Consider the following 24481-nt stretch of genomic DNA (forward strand, 5'->3'; position numbering starts at 1 on the left):
GTTGTTATTTATGAATGTAATCAAAAATGTCAGTGAGTTGTTACAATTTTTTTATACTTTAAGTCAATTTTGCTAAGAGAATCAGATATGATCAAATTGAAATATATATACTCTAAGCTAACTGGTGTCCTAGAATTTGCAATGCATATATTTTTAGCAACCATTCTAACTAACATGCATTCAAATGTTTACAGTTTTTTAGGCAATTGCTTCTGGTAATTTTAAAGATTCTGGGTGCTTTGTCTCACAGATCATTTACAACAAGTTAATCTTGAGAAATGCCTCAGGAGGTCCCTTTATTGTCCAGCCAAAATAAAAGGCGTATTCAGTTAAGTTATTTGGAAACAATTGTTTTAGAAATTTTGTTGTGCAGGCGTAAATGCTGTTTAAGACTCATTATCAAAGGGGCCTCCTTGGAAAAGTGTTGTCTCAAAGCAAAGGGGTGTAACCATTTGTAAACAGAGTTTGAAGGGAAAAATCTTGTGCTTCCACTGTGTAATTACAGCAATGTTTCCTGAGTTTTATAGGGAATGTTAAAACCTGAATGTGGTGGAAACTAGCTGCAAAGAGGTTTGAAACTATGAGAGGTGCATCAACAGTGTTGAGAAACCAAGTTCAGCACCACATTCATGTGCTAATATCTGATAAGTGGGCACTGGTAATTTGTCCATAACAACAATCTCAAAGTAACCATGTGACCGTTTATAACCAAAAATGTTCCTTAAAGAGGGTATGCATTTAAACCAGTTCTCTGAATGGTTTTTACCAGATGAAAGGATTAGTTTTGGGTAGTGATTCAGGCCGATGTATTGCTATTTTATAAAAGAAATCATGGGAGAACATGTCATGCTTGCTAATGCTATGACAAACAGGTAAAATAAGAATAACTGTTCTGACCAATACAATGACTGAGTAAGGGATTTTAGCTTCTTGGCGCTTCTTTTGTTGTTTAAAACAACAAATAATGATCTCATTTTTAAAATCAATTGACGTAGGTATAGAGTATTTTGCGCACATTTAAAAAAAAAACTACAAATTAAAAGCACAATTTTACACTGGCAACAAATTGTAAAAAAGAAAAGTAAATGTAGTGCCTTTTGAAATATTTCACATATTATCATTTTTGTGGCAGAAAAACTCAATTTCAATTAGATGAAAATCTCTGTCTGTTTTGAATAAAGCACATCTGCAAATGCTCAGTGTTTACGTAAATCAAAGCGATTCTCTGAAATTACTGCTGAGGGGCCTGAGTTCAGCCACTTTCCTGGTAATGATTGATAAAGTGGGACTTGTGGAAAATGCAGACTGCCAGAGGAGGTGTGATACTGACAGAAATCACAGACGACAGAGCAAGCGGCACATACGCATGATGGCGTTGGACGCCGGGAGGCTGCAGCATCCCGCTGTTTAAAAGTCTGAAGGAGTTCAGAGAGTTGTTGGGGAGGACTTAGTGGTGTGTTTGCTTCCATCCATCCTCACACACAGTCTTAAAACGCAACAATTGCTTTCTCTTAGGGTCACATCAGGCATGTCACGCAAGTTCTACAGCATGCTAAAAGCTCATTTTGGAACGCCCGTTTGGCCCATGGTGTTCACACTGGGCTATCGCTACCAGATGCCAGCACATGACTTGGTGCAAAATGTTCAAGCGGTGCAAATCCCATGAATCTAGCTTCATGTTTTTTTTTTTTATTTTCACATCTCTATTCTGGTAAATGAAAGACTGCAATTATTAATTTCTCCTCTATGATCAATTTTCAGATGGTTGGCACTTCCGTAAATGAAGAGAGATACGTCCATACGTCATTACTGAATCCGAGTCCCTGATAGGTCAAAGTTTGAATTTCAATGGCTGTGGTCGTAGAAACTTGGGTAGCGTTTTGAACGTGGAAGCCCAGAAAGCACATATACATGCGTTTACATCACAGTGACTTGGTCACTTGAATGTGCATTGCCAACAGCGGTGTGATCAAAGCTTTAAGCGTCATCTGTTTCCTGCAAGTTCTCATGGAGCATTTAAAGCAGTTAAGGGCACAAAGTGGCAGCCATAATATAAACAGCATGCTGCCACGTGCAGGGGTAACTGATGCAAAATTAGTCCTTTTTGCAAAACTAAGCCCTTTGCCATTTCTGTTACAGGCTCTAACTCTGACAGTGCACGACTAAATCAAAATCTTTGAAACAAATGCTGCTTCACTTTCTGTAAACACGAGTGTTTATGTCAGTTGTGTGGCCTGGCTGGCTGGTGTTCCAGCGGTCTCCTGCTGTAAATAAGTGCGCATACTTATGTTAGAAGACGTCTAATCCCATTTTCATTAGACCGTTAAAGCTACAACTGGATACTCAGAGTATCCTTCCCCTATGGGTTTAAAAGACCAAAAAGTTTCTTTTAGTGCCATTGTCTTTGGCTCCAGTAAGGCCTTTTTTACTTTAAAATTTAGCAAAATCAAAAAAAAAAAAAAAAAAAAGAACAAAAGGATGGTCAGTAATTCTATCAAACAAGATAAACATTAAATATTTGGACAAAATAAATGTAGATTTTGCCTTTTCCTTTCAATGTTCATGCTCCAAAACTGCTTGTGTTCTGCTAAAGAGTATAATGTTTGAAATCTTTTAGAGCACACGTGTCAAACTCAAGGCCCGGGGGCCGAATGTGGCCCTCCATGTCATTTTATGTGGCCCCCGAGAGCATAAAAGTTTTTAATTTCTTAAAATAAAAAAATAAAAATTGGTGTATTCATTCATAACTAGGGGGAATCAGACTTGAAATATCAGATTGGGCAACTATACATAAGGACTTTAACACTGTCAATATAACCAAACCTTGACAGAATCAAATTTAAAAGGATTTATGCTAGAATAACCAGCAAATATATGTTTTCTATGCAACTGTAATTGTCACTTTAAAAAGTTATAATAAATAAATAATGAGTTATTTAACATTTAGGAGTAGTTACATTCATTTTTTATTACATGTAGTTACATGTATAAGTTATATCTGGCCCTTTAAGGACAACCACTATGCTGATGTGGCCGTCAGTGAAAATGAGTTTGACACCCCTGTTTTAGAGGGTCACATGACATGCCCCAGGTCTTCATCCGATTGGTCATCAACCTGAAGGGGCTCCTTCAGATTGGTCAGTGATGTAAAGGAGTCTTATTGGTCAAATGCATAAAGGGATTTATTTGATTCCTTAAACACTTGAGGAAAAAAGATTATAAGGTTGTTTTAGCAAATTTAAGGTTCCCATTTATTGCAATTTTTGCAGACTTTTGCGATGTGCACGGCTTGATATCGCGATAACGATAAATTTGTAATTTATTGTGCAGGCCTAACTAAAAAGAAAATGTCATAGTAGCACATGATTAGGTAACACTTTTAATACTTAAAATTAAGACAACTCTATAAACTTTTAACATTTTTCGGCCAATACCACTACTACAAAAGCACATGTTGCATTTCCTGGTCTACATTGGATTTAAAAACGTCTTTGCAGACCTTGATGGCATTTAAGGCTTAAAATCTTTTTAGAAGGACTAAAATCTGTCAAATCTGTTGCATGTTGTTTAAGATGATGGAAGCTTTCACACTACGAAACTGACCATGAACTGGTTGTAAAATGAACTAACCTTATTTATGCATTTAGCTCAAAGCCGTTGGTGTGAAAGTGCAAATTCATGGAGAAATGTATCATAGATGTATCAAACAAAAAGTGGCAAAATGTCGTCTGCTGTGTCTACTTTGAGGTTGCAGCTTATAGAAATCCATTTTTGTGATATTTTGAGTTTACACGACTAACATTAGTGGCTCTTAAGAGTCGGCTTTTGTGTGTTCACTCCGTGTTTTTGAGAAAAATGAATGTTCCACTTGTTACCGGCGTGGCAGAAGATTGACGGCTCTCACACGAGTCCTCCTCCAACTCGCCTGCAGTCATTTGTCGAGCTTAACTCCTCTAAGAAGCAGAACAGAGGCAGTCAAACAAAGTCTTTTTATTTGTAATAATCTCTCAAAGCAATAGATAGAATTTCTTGGAAATCCACTTTTTCCAGTTTTTGCTGAACTGCTGGAGCCTCATATGAGAGCTGCTGCCTTTTATATCAGCTCAGCTTAGGGTTTGTACTGTCAAGGTACTATGAGTGACACCGCTGGTCACTCTTGCACGAAGTCTCACTTATTTGGGTTTTAAAGTGGGATACGGACCGAGCAGAAGTCCGCTTTGTAGTCTCCCCCTCCAGCTGGCCCAGAAAAAGCTGGCTTCTTAACCGGGCTGCTGGGTGAGCATTTGGAGGTATAGTTCTTTGCTCAAGGGAACTTTAAAATCAGTCGGAGAAGAAGAAGATAGTGTTTTGCATTCACGTTCACATCACATACTGTGTTTTCACAGAAAATCTGGGGATTTATACTTGCAGCCTCTTGGCTAAATGCCTGCATTTTAACACCGTTCCAAAAAAACCTTGTAAAATCTTAAGAAAACTTCTTTTTCTTCGTTAAAAAGCTTCCATAAACACTTCATGTACCGTTTTTTGACTTTAAATTGATGTCAACTGGGGAGGAAGATGTTTACTCCAGGACGGCCAGAGACATAACTGTGAGTTGGGGAGTTTGCCATTTTACTAAAACCTTGTTGGATCAAGTCTTTAATAGGAACAATGTGTTCTGATGAAGAGCCGGGCCTCACGACGGCTTTGCTGTGGCTCTCGTAGCACCTGAAACTACAGGTCCGGATTACAAATTATCCCAGGAGGACGAGCGTTCCTCCTCCTCCTCCTGTAACCTTTGACTTGGTCAGTTTGACTGACACTTGGAGAGGAAACCTGATGCAGTGGGACTTTACCAGCCCACTTTCAAAACATTCTTTGTTGTCTTTTCAGAGGAATTTCAAGCGATTGTAGAAAAAAAATCTCTTGCAGTTATTTCTCATGTGGCCTCATGTCACGGTGTCGGGCATTTCTTTGGATCATCTCAGAAAAAGAAAAGTTTCTCTGCCCGCGAGTATCTTCCCTTCAATGTCTAACGGCCACATTCAAAGCTGAATATTTTACTTATCAGAATGACATGAACGTGTTCCCTGTCATCAGCATTCCAGGGGTTTTTATTACATTTGAACGGTGGTGTGCGCCCTGCGCTTGAGGTTTTCCAGAGCATGACAACAGAGAGGAGCCAGGCTTCACGGTCCGTGCCATTGGTTTCACTTAAAGCACTTATAGGTCTCCGCTGATGTCAGTGTCACAACTAGGAGGCAGAAGAAACTCCTGCCATGTTTTCTGAAAGCTTTTATTGTTTAAATACAAACCTGATTAACGGTGTTGGCTGAGAAAGGATTTCAAGAAGGACTTTTGCTAGATCAAGGATCTCATTCTTGGTTGTTATAGAGAACATGCTTAGGGCTAGAATTTAAAAAAGGGCAAAATGTTGATTTATTTAAATCTGACTGCTTGAAGACCGGCTCTGATGAAAATGGTGTTTTTAACATGGCCATTTTTCTAATTGTAGAGGACATATATAAAGAAAATTAAGATGATTTTTATTCAAATTGTTGTGAATCAGGAGCAGAGGAATAAATTTGTGACGTAGAAAATACGCAAGGCGAGCCACAACCTTCCTGCTCCGCTCCATACCTATGGATCAGCTTGCTTACAAAATAAATTTATGAATGTCTTTGTTTACCCTAATTGCTTAAATGGTTGAAGAGTTATGCTAGCGGAAAGAATGTCAACGCTGGAGCCTAAATGCCGGCGTTAAAGGGTTCAAAGATGAAGAGGGCTAGCAGCACAAGAAGCCGGAAAGTATGTGCTGATTCTCTAACAAGAAACCCAAGATGTTTCTCTACATTTTCCATTTCGTTGAACTGCAGTTGAATTTTGTGAAGTTGACGTCACGGGAAAGCTGCGCCCCAGCGCGTTTAATGATCACATCAGATCCATGCCCAGGCATGCTTTGTTGGTTGCTCCCCGAGCAGTGGGACGCAACAATCGCACCCGGCAAATGAACCATGTTGTGAGGTCTGCATGATTTCCGGGGAGTCCTTGACTTGAGCTTGTGAGCTAATGTGACTAATCCTCTGAGTCTGCACTGGTTTCGGTGAGTCTGCTGCCTCCGATTGCTGAGCCGTGTAAAGCCGGATCATCGGAGGGCGCCGTTTCTCTGAGTGAGTCCGCAAACTGGACACCCAGAACGGTCGAAGGATCCAGGTTTCTGAACGTCGCTTCTGACTTTAACCATATTCAGGCTTAATTCGAACCATTTACTTGGATGAAGTCAAACTCATAGCATTGTGAGCTGCCATACTTCAACCAATGAACTGCATCTGAACCGAGTCGCCTCCATGATGGGAGAACAGAGCTGAAAGAAAAAGGCTGCTGTTCTCTCATCAGCACCAGGAAATGGGGATTTTTTGTGTGTGTTTTTATATTTCCTACTTGTCAAGAAAGTTCAAGAATGCTGTCCTGCTGTTGTTTTCAGCAAAATGCCTTATATTATTTATATTCTGGGAGATGCAATGTTCAGTGAGGTGAAAGCAAAGGGCTGGAGACAGGGTGGAAGCCTAGGTCTTCAAATGACAGCACAGGGGACAGGAGTTACTGCGGATGATAATAACCCCGCTGCCAGGCCTGTGCTGTCATGAATTTTAGTTTTGCCCTCCCAGTTGAGAGACAGAGAGAAGCTTTTTGGCCCTGAGACCCTTGCTGATGTGTGCATTTTCAACAAATGCAGCTCAGCTTCAAACATGAATTATAGAGTGTAGGTGTTAAAGCTTTTCTGACACATATTTCTAATGTTTGTTAATATTTTTTTAAATAAAAAATACAGAAACTAAGAGGTGGACTAAAATTGCAAATACATATACATATATAATATAAAAAAATCCTTCTGGGATTGAATTTAAAAACCCTCTCTGATCATCTTTGGATCCATGGTAAAAGTGTTTCTAGTGGTCTTTCAATTATGATGATGTTGTTTTTAGCCAAAGTCGAGACATAGTTTCAGCAGAGCGGGAGTAGTTTTTAGAAAATTACCCTCCGAATCGTGGGTGGGACTGTCGACACAGAGCAACCCCACCCCCTGTTCCCCTCCCCAATGCTGAGAGCTATCTGTTTACATGCCCTCCCACTAGTTTAGACCAAGAGCAATATTGGAGCTTTCTTCAAGCTGGCTCATTTGAGGAAAACACGGATGTGCATCGACATCTTTTTCAACCTTTTTTTTTGTCTGCTCCTGATTTACATTAAAGAAATACTCAGAAATTGCAATTTTTGGCTTAATTTTCTTAATATATTTCCTCCATCATCAGAAAAATGCCACAAGAACATGGCATAATCAACAAAAACACTATTTTTATCGGTGTGGGTTTTTTTTAAATGGATTTTTGCTCAAGTCTTCAAACAAGTCAGGAAGAAGGAATTAACTTTTATACGAGCGTATAAGAGTCCCCTGACTCTATGCAGCATAATTGCTTTTACACTTCAATAAAAGCGCTCGCCCTGCGTGTAAAGCCAACAGTTGCCCAGAAAGCTTCTGTTGGTTGCGTATAAAAAAAGCAAAAGAAAGAAAGAAGAAAATCCCTCATTAATGACGAGTAATGCCGGTTTTTAAATAGGAAATGTTGACAGAGGTCGGAAAACTGCGGGATTTGTTTATTTGCAGGGAACACGACTTTCCTACCGGTTATTTTCCACTCGCCACTGCACGTCATTTGCGTGCCTCGTCCTCTATGCGTTTTCACTCACCAGCTATCATTTTGAGGCTCATAGAGGAAAGATTAGCAGACTTAGTGGTCTGTAATAATTTGTAATAGCAGTCTTTCATTTTCATGTCATTGTTTTGAGGGGGATTTTTGTTGCTGAACTCTGGGGATTTTTTTATTTTTATTTTTTTTTTGAGGGGGAAACGGACTTTCATTGAGTCTGAGGCTGAAGTCCTTAATGATGACACTTAATTTTTATTTCCACTCAGGAGCATTCGGGGGACTGGGAGATGCTTCAAACTTTCAGCACTCTCTCAGAGCTCATCTGTGCAGAGTTGTGTTTGCGCATGGCGGTCAGGAAAGCAATGAAATTCCATAATGTGGTCGTTTTGATCTTTCCTCTCCAGTCATCGGTGACATATTCATGAACATTTCTGGTGAAGTGCATACGTGGGGGCGCCTCATTCAGCTCATCAGCTCTGTGAACTCTGGGATGCTTCCCCGCAGGATGCCCTTTAAACTTTGCAATAAAGCACTGCTGATTTGACATCCTCAACCTTGCATTTTAGTTATTTTTTAAATTATTAAAGTTCAAATGGAGTTCAAATGGAAAAATAATTGTTGGCACTTGTTGCAGTCTGTGCCCAGCAGAGAGCCAAATTGGCAGTGAGCTTTACAGAGGGCAGCTGTGAGAATAATTTTTATTTTCCAAAGTGATAAAAATTCTAGATTCCAATTATAATTGCCTCCGTCTCCCTCGGCCTTTCCTGTGAGGCGATAAAAAGATGTCTCAGATGCCGTTCGATGTCCCATGTCACCACTGAAGCATCAAATGACTTTTACATGAACAATGAATTCAACGGCTTCTGCAGACAAACTCAGACACATTTGGAATTGGACTTTTCATTTTTTTAATACGGTAAGTGGCGGAAAAGGGCAGCACACGCCCCTCACCAACTGAATGTTGTACAGTTTCCGTGACCGCTCACAGAACAGGATGTGTTCTGCACTAAAACCTCAGAGCTCAAGCTGTGCAAAGTAAAACAAACAGCAGAGTGAAGGTTAGGACACATCCTAACATTCGGTTTACTCCCCCTTGTCCTAGGGGTCAGAAAGGACCCACCCTGCCAAAGCCCAAAATAATGAATGTCATTGAATTTGAAATCTGAAATCTATTGTGCATGAAGAAACATTATTTTACTAATGAATTCAACTGAATTGAATTCATTTTTCATCTTTTTTTCTATTGCTATGATATAAATGTTAAGTAATTGCCTTTAGATTGAAATGGAAAAACTTTGACATTTTTTATCAACATTTCATTATTTTGTATTTTTAGGAAGTGAACTTTGAAAGTACTTTTCCCATAATGCAACAAAACAATAAATAGTTTCTTTTGAAACAATAATTGTCATCGCATGTGTGTTGTTCGCTGTGATGATCGTTTTTACGGTATAGTAAAATAAACCTACCGTGCCTCAATCCAAATGGGATGTTCCAACGCCAATGTAATCTATTTTTGAAACAATTTTATAGCAGTATAGATCAATTTGATTAACAATTTGCCTCAAAGAAATCAGTCTGGTTGGATTGTAGGAACAGAAATTAATTGATTATGTTGATAAATCGTTACAGCCCTAAAAGATGTTTCAGTTTTTTTAGGAAAATGTTCCAGCACACCCTTATGAGTTGGCCAAAGTGTCCTGTTTTATAAGCCTGTTTTTCCGCCTCTTTTTTTTCTTACCAAGGTGCAAGGTTTTGATATCCAAATTGGAGCAATGTTTGAAAAGAAAACCAAACAAAAACAAAAAAAGGTGTAGTTTCACAAGTGACCACCAGGGGCTTGTTACTCAATTATAACGTTCCTTATTCCTTCTGACGTATAATCCAAAATATAAAGTATTTTTTCTAAGGAGCAAAATGCCACCAATACCAACCTTTTTTGCTCATTTTTTTTTTTTTTGGAAAGATCAAGGGTCAGTGAGGTCATATCAGAAGATTGTGGTAATCGGAGTACATGCGTTCTTTACATACTTTCTACAGAAACAGATAGCTCATGTTGCCACACCAACAGCCATTGATTACAATCTTGGGATCCTCTTTCCTTGTTATAGCTGCTAAAGTTTGGCCAAAAACAACCTCACAAATTTACATTTTGATGTATTTTGAGCTGAGTTGCAAATTTCATCAAGTCTTGAGATAAATGGGGGGGGGGGGGGGTATCTGATCCAATAAAGTGTCAAGTATTATCAGTTTAAATAAGCCTAGAAGAAGAGGTAATGTGATGCTTCAAACAAAAGGGGTTATCTCTGTAGAAAATGCTTCGCAGTTCCATCTCCAAATTACATGCGAGCACTAACATTGTTAGGTAAAGACAACATGCATAATTCACGTCTGCGTGAAATATGAAAGAAGATTGGATTTGTTAAGCCAAACGTCAAAAGGAAAACCAGATGTGTCACAAAAGATAAAAACCCTAAGAGCTTTTGTTTGGTTATGTTGCACGGGCTGTGTTGTAAGTTGTTTAGACTGAGGAGAGCGTGTGCCAGCCCATTAAAATAGCAGAGGATTGTAATCACATTCTCCGAATTCGAGGAGTCAGTTGTTGTCCAGCGATTTCATCTGTGCTGAGGACTTGCAGTGACTGTCCTTGAGCAGTTCTGGGGGCCTGTGGTCCACGCTGCACCGCCCCGCATCCCTAAACCCGCCTGCTCTCACACCACAGACCCATAATGCACGTTGTGCATGCTGGCTCGCACGTCCCTGGTGTTGATAAAGTCAGCCAGCAGACATGTCATCTGCTAGAAGCGTAGGATTACACATGATTTGAATGTCACATCCACCGACCGCAAAAAGTCTTGAATGTCAATAAAGTGTGTCATTTGAACTTGATCTAGAAAACCGTTCGTTTGATGGTTATCGTGCAACCATTTTGCAGAAATGCAACTATTTTGGCAGCATGTACTGCTCTGCGTGTGACCAGCAGCTCTACTAAGATATGACGCTGTTTGAGCTACATTCAGATCAGTACAGTTAAACATTTTTAACAACGGAGCTTTAGCTCCAGTGACACCAATCTTTTGACTACCGTAACTTTTCAACTATTTACACTATTAACGTAATTTCAGTGGATTCTAAAGCGGAGAAAAGTGCTTTTGCTCCGTTGTGCAGCACTTTGCAGTATAAATGTGTTGCGTTTTGGTCCAAAGCCAACATGAAAAGCGGCTTTTCTCCGCATCAAAATTGACTGATTTGCGTTGATCGTGTAAACAAAGTGCGTGTCTCATGTCGGCGACATCTCTAGTGTTAAAGGGTAAACGGGTAAGTATGTGCAACAGATTTTTAAGGAGTAGGGTGAACTTTGAGAGTCTTCTGGTGGAGTGCGTGTACCTGGCGGTGAAGGTGGTTGGTAAAAGAATGAGCTGAACGGAGAGCTGCAGTTTCTTGGTTCTCAACTGAACATGCATCCAAGATCTCATCACTCACACCTTCCAAGGTGAAGACATGCCAAGATATAAATTGTTTAACTCTCAAAAGCAAATTTTATTTTCCATTGTGGATTACATGTCTGGTCCCTCTGTGTTTCTTCTTTTTTTCCATTTCGATGACATGTCATTGTGAAACTGTATAGGTGATGGTTATAAAACCATCCGAACGTTTCCCTCCTTCCTAGCGAGTGTATGTTACTGATGTATTCCGGATTGGATAGAGCTGTCAGGGTGGCTGGCCGTGCCAGTTTAACTCACGAAGCGAAGTGACAGAACTTGGCTGATTGATCGGCTCGTTGCTGACCTCCCCTCATCAGGGAGTGAGTTCTGCTTCCATAATGACCGCAGTCAGGACTGCGAGGAGGATAATTGTAGTGTGCAGCTAACAGGGTGGGTCTCAAGTATCCCGGCCGTCAGGCTGCTGCCAGAGGAAAACACATTGATCTCTGAAGGTGATGAAAAGGCTCTCTCGAAAGTCCGTTTTTTTTCTCTTCTCCTTGGTAGTCTTCAAGCCTTGACATTGAACCGGAGCAAAAATGGAGGTGAACCGTGCGTGCCGACCAACAGACTTTTTTTTTCTTTTTTTCTATATTGCATGTTTGAGAAAAGGACTGGAACGACTGGAGACAAACTGCAGGAAGTGTGTTAAGGCTGCTATTATTGTTTGCCAACAATCAAGGCCCCATACGGGGGGTTGGCCCTTCTGGGTGCTGTGGGTTTTTAGATTGTCCAGGCGTAGTTCTTAACGAAGAGCGGCGGCGTCTTAAACTGAGCGCAGGTGTGTCGTGCGGACACCTTAAACAACGTCATAAAAATTGAACGTACAATTGTCGTGCGTGCAGTGAGTGTATCGTGCAGTATTCATAAAGCTCAGTGGCCTTGTGGTAGAGTGTCCACCCTGTGACTGGAAGGTCGTGAGTTCAAATACAGGCCGAGTCATACCAAAGGCTCTAAAAATGGGACCCAATGCGGTTAGATTGGGGGGTTAATCCACCAAATGGTTCCGGAGCGCCGCTGTGTCTGCAGCTCACTGCTCTCCCAGGGGATGGGTCAAATGAGGAGAACAAATTTCACACACTTATGTGTGTGGCAGATAATGGGACTTTAAAGCTAGTTACACACTTTTGACGTGCTGTAGTTGTTGGTAAGGTGAACCTACTATGCAAATGCGGATGCATGGCTGTGCAGGAGATGCGTATAAGTTCGCGTAGATCGCCAACACAAACAACTCTGATTGTCTAATTTCCAGTTTTCAAATAGCCAGACTGCTAGCAAAGAGCGCACACTGGGCTCTTAAGAAGCGTGTATTTTTCACTAGGAGTGTGACGATAACCGCATCGCCGCATCACCACACTTTTTTTTAATGTTTTTCGTTTTAAAATTCTGCATGTGGTGCGTGATTGGAACTATAATAAGTACATTAAACACATTCATCTTTACTGATAATTTACTTTTTCTGCTAGTCCTGTGTTCAGACTGCAAGGGCTTCAAACCTTTTATTACTGTTCTCCTTCACTCCCTGCACCGCGCCTTTCCTTACCTCTACGCTGCACGTGGCTCCCTCTACTTACACACACACGTGCACGGTTTCAGAAGCACACACACATCCTCGATTCTACAACAGAAGTTTCCATCTCGCGAGGAAATACGACAAATTTACTGCGTTGTAATTATTCATTTACATTGTATTCATTTCCATTAAAACCTGCGTGCGTTTTTGATTGCGCGACACGGCCGCCCGCCGGAGGATTTTGTGTTGGGGGAGGGGGGGGGGTGAATTTCTGTTCTCCTTCACTCCGTAACACCAAGCATGAACGCGCACTGTTAGATTTCGATCAATATCACTACATGTTTTGTTTGGGAACTATTATGTGCAGCGCAAAGTTACGTGTCTGTATAAATAAAGGCGGAGCCTCCTGCCCCGTGTTCTTCTTGGGTGTCAGGCTTCACGGCTACCGGAAAGGTGACAAGGTGTCCCTAGTCTGTTTATTACTGGGCAGCATATAATATTCTGAGCAGATGTCTGTACCAGAGAGCACAGGTGAAGGCTCACGTACAGCTCCAGAGCGGTCCGCTGCAGAAGAATCAACACGCACCCCCAACATGCTTGTGTGCGCTCCTTCCTCCTACACACTCAGCACGCTGACACACACACACACACATAGTTATTCTTCAACCCCTATATGGTTAGTTCATTAGTTAGATAGGTAGTAGTTAGTTGTTACTGTTATTTGTTAATAAAGAATACTGCGTTGTATTAGTATTCGTTTGCGACGCAGCTGCCGGGGTGCAGGTAACCACGACACCACGCCCCCTTCTGGTTCATCACCGCGGTGATCAAAAATCCCGCACCGTCACAGCTCTACTTGTCACTTAATTAGCACTAACTGGGCCTGTGCGCAATTTGCAGAGTTGGAATACCGGTAAATGCAAAATTTGTACCTGTGTCTCACCCACTTCACCACTACTTACCCTTACGCATTGCATTCCTGTAAAAAAAAAAATGCACAAACATTTTTACCAAGTTGTAAAGTTTCATTAGTCTACCTGCCCATTTTTCACATGCAGACAACCCATATCCACCCATAAAGGCAATTGTGTTTTAATAAGGAGATGCATTTAGAACAGCAGCCTCAGGCTGCTTAGAGAGCCTGCTGCTGCAGACAGCTCCTCACCTCCTAATGGATTGACTTTTGGTTTAATGAACCGTGGAGTGGTATTGGTGCAATCCCCTCTCAGATGCCAGCCCTCACTAAGACTCCCTAACAGGCACAGATTTGTTGGATTCCTGGGGGAAGGAGGACTCATTGCAGGTTGATTGTTGAAGCTGTCTGACCACTCCCCATGGTGCACGTGGGGATGCTCGCAGGAAGCACACATCATTAGCTTAACTAAGAAATCAGTTCCTGCTCCCTCTGTCTGGTGTAATCACTGTCAGACTCCTACAGGGTGGGGTCTTTGGAGTTTTTGACCATAACAAGCACAATTTTCCTTTCTCAGAGTTTGACTTTGGCGTGACGGCAGCACATCACAAACCATGTTTTCACAGTCTTTCTGTTTGGATTTCGTATAAATCTTGAGTCCTGATCTGTCTAAAGGACTTTTGTGCCAAGAGAAAGGAGGATGATCTTCATGTGTTTATGGTTATGGTTTTTGAAGCTGGATGGGTTTCTTGTTTACATTGTAGTAGATGCCTAAACTGGATAAGCAGTCTTAAAATATGTTCCATAGCAGGATTCATGATTCAAAAAGAAAAAAAATGTTTGTACAAATTAAATATAATTGCAAATGAATATTTAGGAAATCGCTCTGATGATAACATTTGTCAGGGAAATTGTTTCACAGGGGTAAAGTGCAATTTGAAATGAGGATATTTGATAATATATGCTAGGAAATGATGTTAATTATTCTTTAAGAACATTGTTTTTCTGGGTCTGGTTAGAATTTAGATTAGGCCATTGGCGTGCACGCTATTGAGTTCTCATAAAAAATAATAATTGTTTCTTATATAATGTTGACAATACAAAATAAACTGCAGAGCCACTGCCTTTAAACAAAGAGGACAAAAAAAGCCCATAAATTATCCCCGATCTGGATCCTGCTCCTCATGTGAGGTTGGTAAAATTCGAACAATGAAAAACTCGATTAATTCCAGATTTTAAAGGTTATTGATCACTCTATCAAAAGCGAATTCTCTATTCATTAATATCAACAGATCTACACTGACCAAACATATAAACGCAACACTTTTGTTATTGCTCCCATTTTTTAAAGTATGAACTCAAAGGTTTGAGACATTTTCCACCAACACAAAATAACCAGTTCTCTGAAATATTGTTCAAAATCTGTCTAAATCTGTGATAGTGAGCACTTCTCCTTTGCCAAGACAATCCATCCTACCTCGCAGGTGTGCCATATCAAGATGCTGATTAGACAGCATGATTATTGCACAGGTGTGCCTTAGAGTGGCCACAAGAAAAGGCCACTCTGAAATGTTCAGTTTTGTTTCATTGAGGGGGTCAGGGGACCCAGACAACCAGTTTATGGTATCAGTTCATACCATAAAAAATAGGAGCAATAACAAAAGTGTTGCGTTTATATTTTTGGTCAGTGTATATGTGTATATATATATATATAAACACACACACACACACATACACAAGTATTTCATACAGTTTTACTCTGAATAACTGGCCCAACATATCAGAATTTTTAACGGTTTTGATCACGTTTTCAACTTCATTTTGAATGTACTATTTGTAACAAATGAGTACTGAACATGTGTGCATATTTTTATGATACAACTTCATCAAACAAATCAGGTTCAAGATAAATATATCTTCCCTCTATCTCTGGCCATTCTGAATTGAATTTAAGATCACAGTGATCTTAAATTCGAAATTCGATTTCCTTCTCATACATTCCCTCAGCCTCACAGTGCATTTCCCTATTGAAGCCCAGCGTCCATTGACTTCAATGGGGCTGCTTTGAACGTTTCTTTTCAGCACTTCGAAACTAGACGGTCATTGGATAAACGCTGTGATTATGTCCCGCCCACGGACGCTCAGCGTCTCTGGGGGTGAATGAGGAGTGGGCTGGCCGGGACTCAAGAGCTTCTGTGTGATGATTGGAGGGTCTGTCGAAAGACTGCATCCCCTTTTGACTGACAGTGATTCTGTACTATAAGGAATCACTGAAGCTTTTCACGCTCAGACCCATCGCAGATTTCTCAAGTTCAGTCGAAATGAAAACTGCTGCAACCTATTTCTTTGATATCTGCTTGGCGAAATTGCTTGATTTTTTATTTTTAAATAGACAATTTTATGATGTAGGCCGAAAATGAGCTTCCCCTCTCTGACGGACCAGTAGCCGCCACTGGTCCGTAGTGATCCCATGTCAACTAGATCTATATGAAAAAAAGCTGAAACGTTTGAGTGAAAAATATAAAATCATAAATCCAACAGAAAAGTAAGGTTTTGCTTGAAAATTAAAAGAAACATCTTTAAAGAATGATTGATTTCTTTCCTTTTTAAGTAAAGATCTATTTGAATTCTATTTAAATAGGTTTTTAACCCTTTAAGATCAGAGAAAACTCTTCGACCATACGGGATCAACATGAATCACCTGATTCTGATGCAAAGAAAAGACACTTTTTTATATCGGCTTTGTACCAAAATGCAACACTACACGTTTACGGCTCAAAGTCGAATTCTCTGCAACACAATCATCAGATCCAATTTGCTGGAAGACTTCACTACTGTCAAGTGTTGCATATCAGTGCAAAGCTGCTTTTCTCCACTCAGAATTTGCTGGAATTACGCTAACTGCATTAAAGAGTTACAATAGTCGGCAGAACATCAAGACTTGAGCTTGTTAAAGGGTATAAACCCAACCCATAAAAAAAAGATGTCCTTTAGGCTGTTGGGTTGCGGTCGTCTTTATCTTTTATTCATTTTTCTAAATTAAAAGCTTTTGAGGACTCTCTGGAATTAGGAAAAGTATTCCGTGTCAGTCGGAGGACCAGAGACTCCTCTTCCGAGGATAGTTTGGCCACAAGAGGAGACAGACTCGAGTGTGTCTCTCAACAATCGTCATGACTGATCACACCATGATGGGTATGAAAGTGGTGAAGAGACAGTCCAGGTTCCTCTGGTTGGGATGTTATCTTGACTACCTCAGATACTGAATTGTGCTGATGCTGTAGTGATTCTGTGTTACCTCATCAACACAGAAACTGTTTCCACTCATGTCTGTTTACTTTCACACACCTGAAGAGAGTCTAATCCTTAAAGGTGGAATGTTTTACATATTGCCAGAGCTGATGAGGACCCCTGTGGTAACTGTTAGTCTTTGCATTCTGTTTCTCTAAAAAAAAAAAAAAAAAAAAGACATCTGTCAAAGGATCAAGGGAGCAGTAGCATTCATGGTCTAGACTGACCCAAAAATGTTGGTTTCACTTCCATAGTTTCCCTTAGAAGCCATTAGTGGTCTATGAATTAACATTTTACACTTTGATTTATTCATTTCCATGCAGAGCAGTAATGATTTTGGATTGGACAAACTCTTTTTAAGCCACACATTTCCACAAAAATGTACTTATGAAGAAAAAGTGAATGTGCTGGACAGCTTTTGAGCGGCTTTATTTCCGTTGACCTGGGTGCCCGAGCGTTTCCAGTTTTAATAAAGTCATCCATCCATGTTGTGGGATTAAATGAAGTATTTTAAAGTCTGTTTTAAGTAAATCTTTTTAATGCTTTGGAATGCGTGTTCAGACATTGAACAGATTTTTTTCTAACCCTCTACAAGTGCAACAGCTTCACGTCAGGTTATTAGAGTATGTTATGGATTGATGGGTGGATGGATGTTTGATTTGTAGTTTTTAAGTTCTATCTTTTGTTTACTTTGATCACATGTTGGGCCAGGCATCAACAAATGCTGCTTCATTCTCTGAAAATGTTTTTAGCTGTTTTTCTGCTTTAAGAGAGATTGTTGCCATTTTTGATTTAAAAAAAACAGCAGTGCACATTTCTTATTCTAGGTTTGCACTGATACAAAATCAAGCAAATGGGTTAATTCAAATGTTTATGGTTATAAATTGCAGTGATGAAGGCAATTTTTATTTCCAACAGTTTATTTTGAATGGATTGCTTTTTTTTTGGCCAGAGTTGGACTTCTTTTCTTTTTGGGAAGAACAGCTTTGTTCTTTTATTTTTAAGTAGTCTGATTATGCACAATGAGCTGTGACATAAAGCTGGTAGCCTAAAGAAGTCCAAGGTCTGGTTCACCTTCAGCAGATTGGATTACTGGTAGATGAAAAAGAGAAACAGTGAAGTGGTGTTAATGAGGACCAGAGCTGAAGACAGTTGTGCTGTAGTTATGTGAAATAAAAAAACATGTAAAACTGCATTCACAGCGAACGCTATCCACGCTGCAAATTTGCGTCGGGCACCAATCTTTCAGTGCGCTGTGACGTCTCTGTTTGCTGCCTGTCCAAAAAAATGTTTTCCCCGAGTTTAACGCCGCGTGTGAGTGGAGCTTCCAGCTAATGTCTTTAGCCTGAACGCTGTGTTTATGCCTTGTACAAGGCATGGAAGACAGAGGGGAGCCGGTTTAGCTCGTGCTAGTTTGCGGCGCCTTCCGTCCGTGAAACCAGGGTTCAAATACGGGCTGCTCCCTGTTCCCTTCTCTACATCTGTGCCGGTCCCAAGCCCGGTTGCTTTGAGAAGTTTGCGTCAGGAAGGGCATCCGGCGTAAAACATTGCCAAGTTTACCATGCGACTAGTTCGCTGTGGCGACCCCTGATGGGAAAAGCCGAAAGAGAAAGAAGAAGAAGACAAGGCATGGAAGACAGAGATGATGTTGAGAGATCAGACTTATTTATCATGCAGAGCTCTACAAAAACATCGGTAATCACGTCTCCATGTCTGGTTTCACGTGATCATTCAAAGATTCTTCCGGTACCGGCGGCTTCATTCCCGCTCCGAGAGCTGTGTCTGTGTGACAGCTGGTTCCGCTGTCTTTTGGTGTCTCTGTGACCCAGTTTGAAGGCTCACTGTCCTGCATGTCCAAGAGGGGAAAAGAAAAACAAAACAAAATAATTAGGGAACTTTTTTTAAAAATATTGTCTCTATAAAAATAAGAAAAAAACATGGCTAAGTTCAGGAGGCCCCAGCAAGCTGCCTTTAATCCCGCAGAGATCCGCCGCGGCTGCAATAGGCTGGCGACCTGTCCAGGATCTATCCCGCCTTTGCCCAACAGTAGCCGGGATGGGCCCCGGGAACCCTGCTGCGCAGGCAGGTTAACGAAATAGATGGACAAATATGAATGTCTATTCTACCCGCTGATCGATTCACTGAAAATGTCACATGCTCAAAGCTGAGTCCCTGATTGGTTGATGCGACGAGGTGACCTAGCAAAAAAAAAAACCTAATAAATACAAGCATTTTACTTAAGACTTATGAATCCACTCTGTTCTGATGATGAAAGATAATTTAAAAAATACATTAAAATACTTTTAATTTTTTTTGCCACAAAACTGTTGGAAAGCAATACATCGTGTATATCGGCCAATTTAGTGAGCATTGATGCACACTGTTTTTTTACAGAGATTTCTAGGGCACTCGATTTTGGAGTTGTAGATTTGGACAGCACTACACAAATGGTTAAGTCAACCTATGGATTCATAATGACTAATCTCTGTGTTCTGTATTATAAAAAACGTTTTGCACGTTTTTTATTTGAAAATACTAAAACTACTACATATAATACCCACCAACGAACCACATTTTCTTGTCAGGCCGAATCAATCTCCCCATCGGACTGAAAAATATGAATGAATGCTAAGTTCACTTTGATTTATTTCATTCTCAGCTTCAAAAGTTGTTAAAATGGGATTTAACAGATTGTTCATAGTTTTTGAACCTCATCATGGAATTCTGTGCTGCGTTGGGTTTTGGGTTTTTCTTTTTCTTTTTCCAAACCCATTGTTCCGTAACCGCTCCTGGGAAACTGTGGGAAAAGAGTCAGCCAAACTTTTTTTTTGTTTTTTTGTAGAAAGACTAACTTCATTTGTGACCAGGGATCGTGGAGTTAAATGCATCCTAAAAACTTTTTTGACTGCTCTTTATATATCTATATATCATTAAGTGATTCACTTGTGTTTATAAAGTTAAATATTTTTACTGGCACACAGAAGTTCCTACCAAGTCTCTCCATGTTACCAGTATCGTCTGAGAATTTAGCCCTCAAAGTTTACAGTTAGAATAAAAATCTTGGTATGAACATTGTGAACTATGATGATATCTTTTATAGTGTTAGTAGTTTGTCTGGACCACTATATCACATGTGCTGTTTTTTTTAAAAACATTTTTCAATTTTTTTTAACAGCTGTCAAGAATGTACCACCAAAATCAGAAAGATGTTGTGCCATTGTACAAACTATTTCTGCCAGGGGTGTCAGGTGTCATTTCAGACTGAGTAATAATGGACTGACTGCCAAGTGTAGTAAATCGTCTTCAATTTCTTTTAAAACCATCAAAATCCAGCTTATGGAGAAAGCAGGGTTGATGTGAAATATAGAAAAGTGAGACTCAAACTCCACCTGTGGTTACATTAACTTAGCCCGGACCCTTTGCTGGCAGAATACAAGATTATCTTGGAAAGGGCTCAAAAGGAGCTGGAAGCAGAGAGCCCAGCCAAACAGGAGGATCGGATTCAGGTCTGAGCATCAAACAAGCACTTTGCAATCCAATCCTACAGTTTGCACCTTACTAACATATCTGAATTCCCATAAATCAGCCAACCGAAGAGTAACCATATTCTTTGTATTTACAGACACTTTGTACTCTCAGAAATCTGTTGCTGGTTTCCACCCATTTGATTTAAAGCTGTGTTCAGAAGCTTGTCTGATTACATGCTTTGATTATTCAGAAAAGGACAACTGGATGGCAACATAGAGAGGGGTCAAAGTGCAGTGAAAATCATTTGCATAATAGCTGTATAATTGCTGCCTGAAACAGGTAGTCTATTTTCTGCAATGCTTACAAAGTTAAGAAACATTTTTGATTCAGTTGAAAACTGCTGAGTCACTTTAACATAGTTCATTTGATATTGAAATGATTTCCTCAAAATTGTTGCTATAGTTGTAAATACAGTGATCTCTTGCTATGTTTGCTGTAGACCTTGTCAATCAAACTCCTCTATGCTGTGTCTCCTGTATAGAATGTGTTCACTTTGCCAAATTAACATAAATCTTGGATCGTGAACAGGTTTATATTTTCATTTTATAATACTGGACTTATTTTTCTATGGTTTAAACTTTGAGAGTTTGAAAAAAAAGAGTCTAAAACTGTTCATGTCTGTCTGAGAAAAGTGTATAAAGTTTGCTATTAAAGCCTTGAAACATCTGTAATAATTGAAAAAAATAAAGATGACAACTTTTAAACGAGGGAACACTGTGCAGTCTACTTTGTTTGGCAGGATCCATTTACTTGCAGATGAACCCTGGCCAGGTTTATTACAGTCTGAATGCAAACATGCATATAAACCAATAGAAGTAACAGAAGTAAAACAAATGTGAAGTAAGCAAAAAGGGTAAAAAAACAAACAAAAAACAAATGGACAGTTTTTAGATGACTTTTAAGCTGGAAAGCTGTGACTATCTGGCAACAGTGACAACACAAATCCAAAGAAGTGAGAATCAGGAAGTTGCTATTAGGGTTGTGCCGATGGACGATACCATCGTCCATCGTGATGGGTGAGTGACATCCCGATGGAGAGACACCATCGTGATGCCACGCCCCCGCCACGCTGCGAGTCAACACCATAAGCCGCGGTTACATGTGAAACATATCTTGACCGGATCAATGGTCGGATTAGAATCCAACCGTGTACATGGGCCCAGAAAAATGTTCAGAATATAACAAACGTTCACATGGGTCACACTTTCGGTCGGAATAAATCATTCGCACATGCGCAGTAGGGTTTGAAAAACTGGAAGCGAATATCAGTTCCGCGAGCGGTTGTTTTTTTCTCAAACTTTATTGAATGTAACAATTCAATACAAAACAATGTTGCCGAGCGGCTATATACATTGATATGTCAGCTCGGTAATATACAAGACGATCTTCTAAACGTGCTTTTAATAATGTTACGATTATTATGAAACGCCTGTTCGCTCATCGTTTTATTTTTAATTCGTGTGGTCATTGCTTTTTCTGTTGAAAAACGGAGCCGGAAAGAAGCCAGAATAAGCAGTATGCTAACACGGGCTAACAACATTAGCTTTGGGTTGTGCTGCAAACTGCATCTTGGCTGCATGTAAATATGTGGGAATAACATCAGCCTTTATTTAGTCGGGACACGACTCGAAACACAAATCCATGTGATTGTTTGAACGATTTCTAGGGACTGAGCGGCCTTTCAGCTTTGAAGCTCACACCGCCCCAAAGCGCTGTGTGTGTGCTCACGATCCTCTGCTCAGACACACACTTTTTCCCCTAGAGCTGCGGAACGGATCGCAGTTTTAAATCTCCCACATACCGCTCACGTAACAAAGCACCCCCCCCTTCCCCTCAAACACAAAGCTGTAAGTCCGCGCTCCGCCAGTCCACTTGACTAGTTAAGTGCGGGAGCGGACCATTTCTTTTCTATTTTGTTTGTTACGTTTTTTGTTAAAGTCACTTCCCTCAGTTTATACTGGATAATCGCGGATGAGTCATAAGTTGGGAAATAAAATAAATGAAGTAATAAAGTAAAACAACGAATAGCAATTATATAAGACCGAAATATTAAAAATAGCCCCCCGGACGATATCATCGTCCATCCCGATGGTTGACAGCAAACATCGTCAACGGCCAATTTAATGGACATCGCCCAACCCTAGTTGCTATACGGGTTTTGTTGTCTTTAACTGTCATTTATTTAAAAACGCTGAACCTAGTTTAGTCATTTTTTCAGTTTGACTCTTGTTTTCTATACCTTTTTTTTATGTCTGAGACCTACCACCCAGTGAGTTCTCCCACATGGGAAACCTGGTAAAGCGTGTAATTGTTTCACTCCCCCAGCTGAGCTTTAGCCGCATAATGATGTTGTCAGTGGAAAAAAAGCAAAAAGCAGACAAATTAAAAACGAAGGCATTCGTGTGGAAATAAAAAACCTGCACACAAAGAGCTAATGTTTTACTAAACACCTAATAGTTGTTGAGATTACTTCTGCACTGCTTCATTTGATTATTGTTAGAGAATTAGTAAATGAATACAAAAAAAACCATACAAATTTAGCGAGATCAACTTGATTGAAAAGGCTTGTTCTTCTTTTTTGCAGGACCTCCGGGTAAGCGTGGAAGAAGAGGCCGTGATGGAGAAACTGGTATGTAAAACTCTCTCTTGGATCAGAACAGTATTGGTGGAGAAACTTTCAAGCGTAAATCAGGGGATCTTTAGTTGATTTAACGCTGACAAATCTTTTAAAAGTTCACTGTGCTTATTTTAGAGCCATAAAAATGTGTAGATAAGTGGTTTGTTGGTGAAGAGGTTCTAGAGTGCATTTTTTGTCATTTAACCGTGGAAAAGACTGGGTTTTGCTGTTTAAAGTCCCAGTCCAATTGTATTTATCTCTAAAAGTCTTCCGGTTCCTCTTTTAATTACAAATATGCAGTAATTAGCCAATACCAAAAACCTGTGTAATTTTCGGCAGAGCGACAGGTGTCTATCAGAAATTCAGCTCTGAGTTGAAGGCCTGACTGTTGGCAGAGAGGAAGCTTCTACTCATTTCCCATCATCCCTTTATTTACACTCTCTCCCACTAGCTCACAGCTTCTTATAGCCTCAGGCTAACATCACCGGCGCACCAAAGGTGGAGAGCCATTCTGGGGCTATCCAGCGGTACAATTTAGAGCCAAATGCCAGCTCAGACGAGGAAAACAAAGACTTTAATGAATCTATTTGTCTGGAAGTAGATGAATCAGAATGGAGCAGAGCAGGGAGCTTGTGTCCTTCTAATCATAGTTTGTGTGTCACAACTACAAGCTTTTTCATGCAGCATTTTATTATCTGCTCCTTAATCACGACAATTTGGATAAGGAAATACTCAGAAACGCAATCTTAACCTGAATTTTTATTTTATAAGTTCTCCATCATGAGGAAAATGTTACAAGAACTTGTTAAAAACACCAAAAAAACACAATTTTCATTGGAGTGAGTCTCTAACTGAACAAGAAAAGTCCAGTTTTTGCTGATTTTGGCGTAATATGTGGGAAAAATGTAAGCAGAATCTGATATACTGTATACACTTTTTATATCTAAGATAATAGTTTTTTTCACTCTAGCCTATATAATAACCTGTTAAATGCTCAAACTTTATAATAATCTGCTAAAATGTATTTAGGATAAGGCATATCTTGATCCTCCCTCAGTTTTTTTCTCGTTAAGCTGAGTACAAAAACTAGGACAAAAAAAAATGGAGGCTGTTAGCTGTCGAAAGATAAATAAATAAATAAGCAAACAAAATCTGTAGCAACACTTGCACTGTCAAAGAGTGAGGCCACAAATGGAATTTACTGCTGGGACGTCTACTTGGCAAGGAGCTGCATCCGCACTCCATTCACCTGATAAGGAAAGAAGGAACAGATTCTGGAGTGTGTCATCCTTCAAAGTGCAGCAGAGCACAGAAAACGTTTTAGGACGAAGGGCAGGGCAATGCGATGTCTTGAGTTATTCGCCGGAGAGAAGCGCTTCCGCTTTTGAAGGACGCCGAATAAATTGTAAACACTGATTTTTCTTCCGAAAATTCACCCACCAGTGGATTCAG

At 40.1% G+C, this 24481-nt stretch overlaps 1 protein-coding gene across 1 annotated transcript in view; it reads left to right on the forward strand.

The window, feature by feature from the left end:
• The window catches only part of col25a1 (collagen type XXV alpha 1 chain), a 201305-nt gene that overhangs the window by 77491 nt on the left and 99333 nt on the right, over positions 1-24481 (forward strand). Inside the window, exon 3 of the mRNA XM_020711604.3 lies at positions 22997-23041. Within this exon, the coding sequence (XP_020567263.1) occupies positions 22997-23041 (45 nt within the window). The remainder of the gene's footprint in view (positions 1-22996; positions 23042-24481) is intronic.

This window comes from Oryzias latipes, chromosome 18 (genome assembly GCF_053564925.1).
Source record: "Oryzias latipes strain Hd-rR chromosome 18, Olatipes_Hd-rR_3.1".
Classification (NCBI taxonomy): Eukaryota; Metazoa; Chordata; class Actinopteri; order Beloniformes; family Adrianichthyidae; genus Oryzias; species Oryzias latipes.